This window comes from Canis lupus, chromosome 8 (genome assembly GCF_048164855.1).
Source record: "Canis lupus baileyi chromosome 8, mCanLup2.hap1, whole genome shotgun sequence".
Lineage (NCBI taxonomy): Eukaryota > Metazoa > Chordata > Mammalia > Carnivora > Canidae > Canis > Canis lupus.
In genome coordinates, this window is record NC_132845.1 from 15201094 (window position 1) to 15213657 (window position 12564).

The following is a 12564-nucleotide window of genomic DNA, read 5'->3' on the forward strand; positions in this document are numbered from 1 at the left end:
CTTCCATATTGGCCTCTGGGGGCAATACAGAGCAATGACCTGGAGAGGAGAGGAACAGCTACTGTCTGCTTGCTAGGAGGCTGCACACCAGCTGCATCTTTCCTAAAGGCATGGATGTTCCTCTGGACAGGTTGGAAGGGTATAACAAGAGGATTCTAGAAGAGGCTTGGGAGATCACACTTATTCCAGGTCTTTATTGTACTGTTCCTTTCTTCCTTATTTTGTTCAAACGAACCTAAATGTAGGAAGGAACCTGGCTTTTCCATCAATCAAGGATCCAGACCACTGCACACAGTCTACTTAGATGATCCATCACCAGCAGAAAGCATTTTTTTTTTTTTCAGAAAGCATTTCTTATAGCAAGGCCCTATTTCATGCTTTCTTTGTTTTTAGAGGCATTAGCTTCAAAGTAAATTCTTCTTTCTTATAAGATTTACAAAGGCTCCAACTTATAATCAATACATCCTACAGCCTGAACTTCTTGTCCAAGTCCCTTAAAGTTGCATCTCAGGGAAACATATGAACTAAAGGTCCCAATATATATTAACAATGGAAAAACCAACTATTACAGTACCACAAAGCAAGAATTGCCAGTGGTCATCTATAGTAAAGACTGTTCCTTACCCTCCAATACCCATTTAATTTTCCTCCTCAGAAAAAAGATCCACAACTTTTAAGTTAATCACATTGCCACCCAGTGTAAAGACTTTCTTAGATTTCCTTGTAGGTAGCTGTGGCCACATGGCCAAGTTCCCTAAGTGGAATGTCACAGAAGTGCTGTGTGCAACTGCCATAAAATGTCCTTAAAGGGAAAGTTAAGATTATTTTTCTTGTATGGACCAATGTAGTCCCTACTACCACTCTAGTCTAGGACAGAGGCTCTCCTCACTATCTTGATTCAGCCAATTCCATAATCAAGGGCCTATAACTTGCCACACTTCATTTCCTGGTTTCGAATTCTGATATAGTTGACAGAAAATCCAATTTACAAATACTTGAATAAGGAAAAAGAAAAGGAATGTATTGGCTAGTGCAATTCAACACTCCACAGGGATAGATGGCTTGGCTTCAGACTGGCTCTCCTTACAGTAGCAGAACACGCTAACCCACTTTTTAGCCTTACATTTTTACAGCAGGGGAGAGTCCATGCCCTGCCTGTTTTGTAGTTCCCTCAGATTGTACCAGCTTAGGCCACCTGCACAGTTGGAATCAAACATGTGGTCAGAGGAGTGGAATACTCTGATCTGTTTAGGCTGATGAAAACCCACCCATGAGCTAGGGTTGGGCTTAATCCCATCCAAACCAGATGGCTGAGAACAAAAGGGGAGCTAGTAGTTTCCCAGAGGAACTCAAGGTATGGTTACCAGGGGGATGCATGTCAGGGAGCAAACAACTGATTTTTACTATATCTTTTAATATAATCCATACTTGTACCATCACTTGGCCTAAGCTTTCTAGATTCATTACTATTCTTTGGAGAAAGACAAAAGGGGACTGTAGGAGATTACAGATGATAAAGAAATACTTCTGCATGGGCTAAATTATAAATTTCAAATCAAATGCTTTTTGATGTGTGAAATAAGCTGAGAAATAACTTGCTTGCCCTCTCACTCCTAAGGGGCACCCAGGTTTGGTAGGAAAGAGAATCTGATTAGAAAGAAAACCAAACCAAACCTTACAAGTGCTCCTCTTGCCACTTAGGAAAGTGAGAAAAAAAACATCTGGATCATGTTTTCCCTTTGTCCACACACAGGTCAGCCACGAACAGTGGCTTCCTTCTTACAGAGTCCTATCAATTCATTACCTGGGGGACTGGATGCCCGCTCTCACTTGGCTCTCCTCGCTACCTCAAGTTTTCCATTTCCAATGCTTAGAAGTTTTGTTTGTGAGGGTCCAAATGTGGCAGAAACTATTTACAGGCTTCTAAGCTGCACTAGCTGCAGAGGCCAAAGATGTTGGCTGAACAACTGACCAACCTTTCCAGGGAGAGATCTGAAGCAGAGAATGTGAAAAAACACCTTCCAATCTGTCAGGAACATGGAAAAAGTTGCTGTCTCTTCTGTGTTGGCGGGGGCCCTGAAGCACAGCATCACAGCATCTGGTTAACCAGCCACTGAAACTTCAAAACACAGAGATTGGACTCTACTGTTTTTCTTTAGGAACACAGAGCAGCAGTCAAGAGTAGGACCACAGGGCTCTAGGAAAAATAAGAAGTTATTGGGCTTTCGGGACTGTCTTTGCACCACAGATTTATACCATATGGACTTAAACTAGAATCAACTGTTTAAGGAGCCAAAAGAAATCATGATACCAAGAGGTGGGGTGTGACAGTCTCTTCTCACAGTAAAAATAACTTTGAGTGCTTAGCAGAAACCTGGGAGAAGGGAAGTCTTTCTGAAGTTAAAAGCCAAACCACCATTCGATAGTCCCTGCATTACCTACCCCAGGGAGATAGAAAATTTCCTTTTAAAAATCAAGTGGCTTAATGTACTTCTCTCCTTGGTTATACAGTTCAGAGCATGAGAAGTGGCTTTAGTTCTATGGAATTAAGAATTAAAACTTACATTTCCCTGATAACATGGCCTTTCATTGGTCTGCTCTGCTCTTTTCATGGATTTCCTCCAACCATTCCATTTCCACTTCTGAAGCCATTCTGGATTCCCCACAGGTCCTGAATTGATACTTCCTCCCATGTGGCTGTCCTAACTTTCCCAAGCCTGACCCCAAGCCTGTCCTGTCCAGAGGCAATGCTCAATAGCTCTCAGCTAGAGTCACCAGCATGCCCAGCACATGTTCCTTCTGCAACTTGACATAAAGTCAACGTGACAATCAATAATAGTTGTCTTTGTGCCCTTATGTCCTTTCCCCTTTGGCCCCCTCCCCGGGGAGTCTTGGGAGAGCCACGCTCCCTGGGGTCTGCTGCAACTACTTTGAGCAGTGCTCCCTGGGGTCTGCTGCAACTACTTTGAGCAGTGCTCAAATCGGCAGGACACAATTCATAATAGCCAGTAAAACGGACTTGATGCTAATACCCTGGAATCCAATGAAAGAAACTGGCATTAGCATTAACAGATGCTTTCAAACAAACTCAAGTGATTGAAGTTTTTTTTATCCAAACCAGCGGAAAAGGTCAGTACCCTGGATGAGATACCCGAGGGGAACTAAACGTACTAGGAGAAACTCAGCCTGCTGTCTATCATCGAAGAGAAAAACCTCTAGGCAAAGCAGTTTTAGAAACTATAAAGAAACTGTCCTTTTCCAAGAAATGTTAAGGTAGCCTGATGACTCAGACCAAGCCCACTCAGAAGGCTGTGTAACCTAAAGGTTAAGAATGTGACCTCTGAAGCCCAACTGGCCTTGGTTTGCATCCTGGTTCACTTATTTACTCTCCATGTGACTGACCTGTGGAACTCAGTTTCTCTGTCCATATCCTACAAAATAGGGATGATGGTACTGTGCTTAAGGGACTGTAGAGCCCATATTTTAAGATCTCTGAGATCTTTAGCTGTAAAATAGCTTTTGGCCAGGCCACAGTCATGATGCAGTTATCACTGTTTGCACATACGTGGACTTGGTGGTTGTTTCTGCTGGCACAAATGGACAACTGCAGCCTTTCAATATTTGGTCCACAAATCACTGTCCTGATTAATGCGAAGCTTTAGGAATGCCTTACCCAGTTAATTTCACTTTGTTTTTCTTTTTATATGAGCACAGAGTGATATAAAAACTTGTCTCAGTACCATATTACATCAATTCTGCACTCTTATTTCATATTTTACCAACCCAAATAGGATGTGTCACACAATTAAGCTATGTTTTTGTTCCTGGTGGTATACAAAATGGTGTGTCTTATAAATTGATGGAGTGTTAGATCTGCTGAAATAAAATGACTAAAAGAGCTCTGTATGAGTATAAACAGTCTAAATTGAGTGTTTAAAAAGCATTATGTCATTAACTGGCAGCAACTTTTTCTTAGTTATAAGATAAAATATCTTATTATTAATGACATTTTAGGTTCAAAAAAATACAGCAGTACCTACCTCACAGGATTGAGAGGATACAACAGCTGGTAGTTATATTTATAATGGTGCCTTGCTCATGCTAAGTTCTACGTTTTTAGTTATTAATATTATCCTATTAGAGATTTTGCTATAGGTTGAAAGAGATCTATAAAAACTCAAACTTTTTATAAATTTTTTTTTTTAACCTAGAGAGCTTTCCTATTCCTCCCACTTCATCTCAATGCCCAACCCTTTATTGAGGGCTTACTTCATGCCAGTAACTGTGCTTATCTTCTCATGCAAGTATCAACTATAGGTTTGGCCTTCAAGACTAGAAGGAAAATATTCAAGCTTCATCATTTATCATTTAGCTATCTGACCTAAGAGTAAGCTTTAACCTCAGTGCTTGGATTTTTCATCTGTAAAATAGATTTATAGTAAATCCTGTCAGTAATGCTGTCAACACGGCCATTTTTATTCTTCATCTAGCCCCTGTTCACAAGTGGCAGGTGGGCTCAAATTCTTAACTCTTGGTAAAGGTGAAGAATAAGGAGAGGGGAGGTGAAGTTGGGAACGGAAGCAGCAGGCTGTCTCTGAGAGTGAGGAAACAGGGTGGATTAATTTCAGATAAGGATGATGAAACAGGCATTGACTGGCATCCAGATTGCTGGACTCACTCTGTTATCCTAGAAGTACAAGTCAGATATAGGACTCACAATTGTCCCATCAATATTTTAACCTGAGTGGACATCTGCTACCATATGGTGGCAAACTACAGAATGGACTCAGGACTCTACTGTTAGACACCAGGAATCCTGGACAGTTAGTTGTACCAACTCAGTCTGTCATACCTTTCAGCCTGTAATAATGCAAACCCATTTCATGTTACTAGATGTTTTGTATCCCACTTACTGTAGGGCTTTCCTGTCACATCTACTTCACTGGACTGTTGTGAAGAAATCTTAAATGTTGATCCAAGTATATAAAGGGCTAGGGATAGATAATGCTTGGTATTTTGTAAGCTATTAATACACATTAGTAATTTTTAAAACTCTATAATGGCAACTCAAAGCAGTAATAATAGCATCAAGTAGGAACTAAAATCTCTATGTAAAGCCAATGAGGGGCTTATAGGTTAGTTTTGAATTTTACTCATGTTATTTCAAATCAGAAAACTCTTGCTACTCCAACTCAAAGAGGGTACAATGGACATCAGTTTTGTATTCTCAGCAACCATCTTGCCTCTTCTGCTCCCTACCCTCTTCCTTTTCCTGATAATTTCCTTTTCCTCTGGGGTAACTCCTTTCAGGACAGAATGTGATGAAATGTGGGCAAAATCAAAGTTCTTTCCCAAATTTTACATAACTTGTTGCCATGCTTTGGTTATGATGATTTAAGTTGATATTGTCAATGGCTGCCATCTACCATTCTCACCTCACTGCCTCTTTTCCCCAAAGAGAAAATCGGCCTGAAAGAGAAAAGCAATCTAGCAAAACACAAACCAACCCAGAGAAACACAAGTAGATGGAAAGATGGCTTCCTAGGGTGTTTAGACCAAGTCATGCCTGGACTTCCTTGTATATGAGCCAGTAAGTTGCCATTCGTGCTTATGCTAATCTGAGTTTCTGTTACTTGCAACTGAAGAACAACTGGTTAATAATCAAAAGTATACAACATCTACTTGAAAATAAATTTTAACACAGTAGTATATGATTAAATAAAAGTAGGCTAGGTATCTTTACTTAAAACTTAATGACGAATATGAAATCAGTGCACATAATTAACCAAATTAAACCAAATGTATAAAGAAAACTGTTGGTATTAGAGTTATGAGTTTAACATTTTATTATACACCCTGAAACCTGAATTGCACTACTTGCTACAGGGAAACAAATTGGCTCAACTACACTTTGGAATCTTAAATATCTATTATACTAACTCTTCTTAACTCCTATTTATAGTATGAACAGGTGCAAGCTTTGTTTACTGTAATTTACGGCTACTAATCCCATATACAATAATTAGCAATTATGAAAGGCCTACCTTGCCTTTGAAATCATTGCTTAAAAAATAAAGAAGGCCAGGTGAAGCTCTTCCTCCTTTTAAAATGTGATTCGTGAACAAAATGCAGGATGTTGAACTTAACATGGGTCAGGGAATTTGTCTATTCATCCAAATTTGTCAAGAATCCAAATGGAGAGGGCCTCAAAAAAAAAAAAAAAAAAAAAAGGAAAAAAAAGAAAAGAAAAGAAATTGAGTCTTAATACTATGAACTTCTAGGGCTCTCAGTGAATTATTCCAACTTCACTCCCTCCAAGTAGTTATCCTGGTTATTCACTCAAACATGTTTATTGTAAATCCTGTGGGGTATATAAATCAAATGAGCTGATAGTTATATTTAAGGGAACTACGCTAAATTCTTTCCCAAGGAACAGTCTGTAATTGGAAAATCTCACAGAATTCTAGACTACAGGGATGGCAAAGCTGCATTGCAGTGTGCAGACTTTTCCCCGTTTCATTTTTCACCTGGGCAGGGGGGTGAGGATAGGGGATGGGGTGGACAGGATATATCCTTTAGTTGTCCAGTTTTCAATTTAAATTCTAGAAGACATGGCAGCCCAGGTGGCTCAGTAGTTTAGCGCCGCCTTCAGCCCAGGGCCTGATCCTGGAGACATGGGATTGAGTCCCACGTTGGGCTCCCTGCATGGAGCCTGCTTCTCCATGTGTCTCTGCCTCTTCTCTCTGTGTCTCTCATAAATAAATAAATAAATCTTTTAAATAAATAAATAAAATTCTAGAAGACATGCAACTCAATACTTTTCTTGGAAATGGCACTATGTCATAACAGATTTCACTATCAGGAAATTGCTCTCCATTCTGATATTCAGATCATATGCTCCTGTTGTATACTTTCCCGCTTTTCCCAATAAAACTTCTGTGACACATTTGATCCAATTCATCCTATTTCTTGCCTGTTTTGAGAAAACAAATTTCACATCTAGATTAAATATAAATCCTTTGAAAATCCCCAGAAATACTTTGAAAAAGATAATTCTACACAAACCTTTCAGTGTATGAGGAAGATTCCTGAAGTTGCTTTAGGAAGTATTCCTATTTTTCAAATTGCCAGGCCTTATTTTCTATAAATCACAGTTCCACTATTACTTTTACATGAAGGGTCCTTGTGGCATTATTGTCTTTGGATTCACTTCTCCAGTTCTGATCCCCAGGTTACAGATATTTGTGTTCTACAAGTTTCTCCTATTAGTTCGTATTTCTATTTTTCTCAAGCCTCTTTAATTAATGCCTCTGGCTTCCTTTGGTCTAAAACTTATTCCAATTATAAACTAAAAGCGAATTCACCAATGTCCCATTTTATCATTGTTTTCTTAACCATTAAGTACACAGATGCAACACAGATGTAATAATCTTTTACTTTTTTATAGCCATACTGCAATTTCATAACTGTATAAATTCCAATAAAACTAGGAAACTTTAATTTTAATATGTGAGATCATAATGTATACAGAGCTGCCATAAGGTATAAATTAAGCCATGTATATACATAAATGCACATATACATTCCAGTAACACTTTGAAGAGTTCCAAGTGTTTCTTTCTTTAGTTATTGCTAGATGTTTCAAAACAGCATAAAACTGCTCATCACAACATCCCTGTGTGGTAATGAGGAGAGTGGAATGGGAACAGGATGAAAGGCACAGAATTCATAATAAGACACAGTTCACTGTGCAAACAAGGAGAGCCAAATTGGTGAGCACCGATGGTTCAAGCAATGAGAAGCCATTGATTTTGTGAACTGAATATAAGTAGTAGTAGTTGATAGTATTTACTTATCCTTTACATGTGACACTGTACTGGATGCTACCCAAGTAAAAAAGACCCACTCTGTCATCTTAAGAGGATAAATTACAAATAAACCCTAAAGACAAGAATGGGCAATTGATCTATCAGTCCTCCTGTGGCTACAGGTGTGTCACACGGCCTTTATGTTTAGTGAGGTTCCACCAATGAAGTGCCAACTTTGTGGATGACACAGGTGATCCTTGGGTTTGGTCTTGCATCAAAGTAACAAAGTTTTCAGCCTACAGAATTAAGCATATTAAAACCCTGGGCCTAACTAAAATAAGCACTATCCTGGTCAGGTGAAGAAAACGGGTTATTACTAGGAATAAGGGCCTTACAAGTCAATTCAAGAGGCTAGAAAATTCATCTTTTAAAAGAACTTTTTTTAGATTGTTTAATTACTTAAACAATAATTGTTAAATTATTTAGATTGTTTAATTACTCTCAGAGAAACAAAAAATTTCAACCACCCACTGACAATATCCCAGTCATCCAACAGCTAGTCAATGCACAGTCCTCTGCAATTGTCTGGGAATTTTCACCTTCTTCCTCCAGAAGAAGTGCTCAATTTTCATTGCCAATGTTCTTGGTAGATTCACTTTTCACTGAAAAAAATAAGTAAACATACAGTCAAGTGTTTATACTGTTTCTGTTTAGCTTGTTCTGTTTTTCCTTCTTCTCTCTTCCCTTCTGATGCATACCAACAGCACTGCTCATAGGACAGGCAAACCATGTCATGTTCCAGGCAGCAGGGATATACAGTTCTGGCCACAATAAAGAAACGATGTCTGAGAGTGGCAATTATATTTTGTGAGGCAACATCCTTCCTGACTCTGTGGAAGACTTGGGAATGGTCACTTCACAGTGTGGTTATGATCCCATATTCGTACTACTGAAGAGATCACTATTATCACATAGGCTGGCCAAGTGTGGTTGGAATAAGTTTTTCCATAATTTTTTTTTTTAACTTAAAATTGAGGGTCAGTATATGCTGAGTGAATGTGGGCTGAGAAGACTAGCTAATCGCCATCTCCTTCCTTTCATAGGAAAGATAACTTAGAGCAGAAATGGAGCTCCTTTAAAGGAGCTGTCCTAACTGGAGCAAGCAAGACTATGATTCACCTACTAAACTGAGAGTTCCTTAAGGATAGAGACTAGATCTTTCCTCTTTGTATTTGACCTCCCAGTGTAGCCTGTTTGCTGAATCAGTATGAATACAAGTCACTTTGTTTTTTATTCAGCAAAATGGGACCCAGAGTAACAGCTCTGTTTCATTGCATAATGAAGCTAAAAAGAAGTAATACATTAAAACACTATGAAAATTAAGGCTAAAATACGGATTGTTTTGCTTCAGGATTATAGCAATTTATTTCCATAGTGTAGATAAGGGAACTAAAGCTCAGTGGCAGTGAATGCTCAAGGACCCACAGCTTAGTAAGAGCAGATGCTAGAATCATATACCTAGATCTTGCCTCATATTCAACTGCCAAGTTTCTTGGTCAATGGTACCTAGATTTAAGATTGTCCCAGTAAAAAAAAAAAAAAAAAAAAAAGATTGTCCCAGTAACCAAAATGTTTACTGAATCCTTTTTCATGAGTGAAGTATTGAAACAGGGTCAATCCAAGATAGAGTCCTGATCTTTGTGGAATTTTATATAAACTCTATCAGAGTCCCTCAAGCATCTCCATGATAATATAAGTCAGTTGTTTCTCCTCTGGCTTTCTTTGCAATTTATACAAATTTTATTATAGCACCTATTGCACACTAAAGTTTACATGGGTGTTCTTGTGCTGGAGATCCATCCCCATCTCCCCATCCCAGTATGTGACACACACAATGAAAGAGAGGAAGAAAAAGGGGGATAAGGAGGAATGAGGGGAGGAGAGAGGGAGGGAGAATGGATGAAAGGATATGCATGAGTAGCTCCTATGCTATGTATTTTCACTAATTCAAGTCATTAGTTTTGGGTTGGATTCCTTTTCAAAAAGCAGAGATATTACCGCCCCGAGCAGAGATATTCTCGACTGAGTTATAACAGTGGAAAAATACATTTCTCTGATATTTTTAAATTAACAGAACTTTGTACTACTGAGTTTGGGGGAAATGCTTCCCTTTCTATGCTTCCTGAAGTTGCCTGTTTTCTTCTTTTAATGGCACTCCATTCTTTTTTTCTTAGACTGAAATGCAGCATGCTCTCAAGTCATTTAAATCCACTAGCTAACTTTGGTAAATAGGGACCCGTGAAGCAAGTAACACCATTCTGAGCACCTCCCACTGAACTAATACAAGATGGGTGATTAGCACTCCACATTTTCATTCCATTGAACTACCTTAACTGCTCAACCTTTTATAGTCAACATTTTATAATCCTTAAAAAGCAAAAAGCAAACAAACAAAACTTGCCTATTGCCCATCAATATTGGCAGACCTTTGAAAAAAAGTTATGGCAATCTACAACCATAACAAACATTGTAACAATGATCAAGTGTGAAAACTACTGAATGCCAGCCCAGAAACACATTTTACCCAAACTAGAAGAGAGACACCTTGTGCTATGAACTCAAGATCAAAATCCAACATTTCTACCTCCGGAGAGAGAAGGAATTTCAAGGCTTTCCAAAGAAAATGCCCTGTTCTTATATAACTCTCCTCCTGCATTAAGGGACCACCCTGCAGAATATCCCAAACTGTGAGAATGTACAAAGAAACTGATACCTTGAAGTGCTCACACAAAGAAATGCACGTACAAAAGACCTGGCATTATTTTTAAAGTGTGTGTATTTATGATGTGACAACACTTGTATGGTTCTTAAAATCCTGTCAGACCTTCTTTAAGTATTTTGCCACAGTAGCTCTAAATGATCCTCTATCCTGAAAGCACTAGTCACTTGTCTTCCTGTAAATAAGTCAAATATCATATACCCACCAAAAAATAGCAAATTTTACTTAATCAGGTTCCAAGTACACTACAAAAGTAGCCTTTTCATTTTGCTTCATTACAGGAAGCCTTCCTTCAGTGTGCATTCCTAAACAAGGTGAAAGAGGAGCTGTGTGCTCTGTTTATTTACACAGACGTGTTTGCCCTGGCTAGTAACCCACATTACTAAACAACTTTCCCTGAAACCAACATTTAGAGAGCTATGTGAATTATATTAAGGAAAAAGTAAGGTTTTACAAAGCTTTAAAAAAAAAAAAAAAAAAAAACTAAACCTGGTCATTTACAACACACTTATAATTTGAGAAAATAAAATCAGATATTCTCAAATTGTGAAAAATATAAATTCAAGAATTAACCTAAAGATTTAGAGGCCCATAATTGATTATTAGAAACTTCATGTTTGCTAGCTAAAATTCTAGTTTCAAATTTTAATGCTGACAAAATTTCGGTCACTTTGAAAAAAAAATTTCTCCTATTCACTTTTAACCAGGAATAAACACCTATTATATACATGTAAGAGAACACCTTAAAACAAAGGTTACTGATTATTTCAGCTTATATTGCTGGTGTAACAATAAAATCCAAACCACATGTTTCAAATAATATTATTTAAGAAATAATTTCCATCCATCCAAGGATTCACTGGTTGTCTGGAGACTGTTACAATGAAAGTTGGCCTATAACTATTATTCTTAGCTAGAAGTGCTATCTAATGGTTCTGAGTTGAGCCACCTCTCTCCCTTTTAAAATGTAATTTCTGAATTTTACTCACATCCTCTAGAATTTGCATTCAGAAACACAAGAAGCTTATTTTAATCAGTAGTTGCAAATATGGATAAGTCATTTTATATACTGAACTTTTACATATACCATTTCTAGTTTTAATACTTCCAACTCCACTACTCACCAAAGAGTGATAAGTATATACTTTTAAAGAATCACTAAAATGGGAGGAATATAGCCAAAGAAACAAATATCAAGGAAAATAAAACCAGTGTGTTAAGAAAAAGGAGACAAAGGTCAAGTCAATGACATTTTAAACATGATGTTCTTTCAAACATTATTCCTTTCTATATGGTGAGACTCTAAAAATGTTTTATAATCCCTCATTTTAGGAATCTCTAAGTAAAGAGTTTTAACTAGGTAGTAAATTTATCTGATATTGGACAGACTGTTACTTAAAGGCTATTATTAGCTTTAAAAAGACACACACATATGGAACTCAAAGCAAAAAAAAAGTTCTTTTATAGCTATTCAAACTTATTTTTTTTAAATTGATATTACAAACTATGTGTTCTCAAACATGAGAGAATTAGCAGCTCATTCATTTAATTCTTTACATTAACTATAGCTACCTATAGAGCAAATTCAGTTAAGGGTGTACATATAGTGGGAAAGCAGATACATATAGAAATAAAGACAGTCATGTAATTGCTCAGGTTCACTAGAGTCATTCTAAGCATTATAGGAACAACTTGACATTTACCTTGGTGAAGAACTTCCATATCATGACTGGCTTCTTTTAATACCACATGTAATGTTGGATACTCAATGATCACTTTGTTCCTCAAATTGTCACGGAGACTTTTGCAAGGATCCAGTTCATAGTACCTTACAAAAAAAAAAAAGCAAAACAAAAATAAAAAACACCTTTACGATTCAAAGTTACTCATAAATAAAATATATCAGAGTCCTGTACATTAAATTTTTTTTAAATGTTAATGACATTAATTCAATATTTATTTCCTTACAATAAACTA

The 12564-nt window shown here is 37.5% G+C and overlaps 1 protein-coding gene across 12 annotated transcripts in view; it reads right to left on the bottom strand.

The window, feature by feature from the left end:
- ZNHIT6 (zinc finger HIT-type containing 6) overlaps positions 1-12564 on the bottom strand; it is an 85429-nt gene that overhangs the window by 19617 nt on the left and 53248 nt on the right. For 3 of the 12 annotated variants that reach the window (XR_012034943.1, XR_012034937.1, XR_012034938.1), the window contains exons 9-12: positions 12291-12415; positions 8408-8470; positions 6045-6165; positions 1977-2119 (exon numbers count right to left, since the gene is read on the bottom strand). Coding sequence is in view for 4 of the 12 variants with exons in the window: in XM_072834332.1 (XP_072690433.1) it covers positions 8430-8470; positions 12291-12415 (166 nt within the window). In the remaining 8 variants the exon portion in view is untranslated. Of the gene's footprint in view, positions 1-1976; positions 2198-3620; positions 6206-6527; positions 6744-7419; positions 8471-12290; positions 12416-12564 lie in introns of those variants that run through there. The other 9 variants (XR_012034944.1, XR_012034940.1, XM_072834333.1 and 6 more) reach the window with 7 other exon arrangements.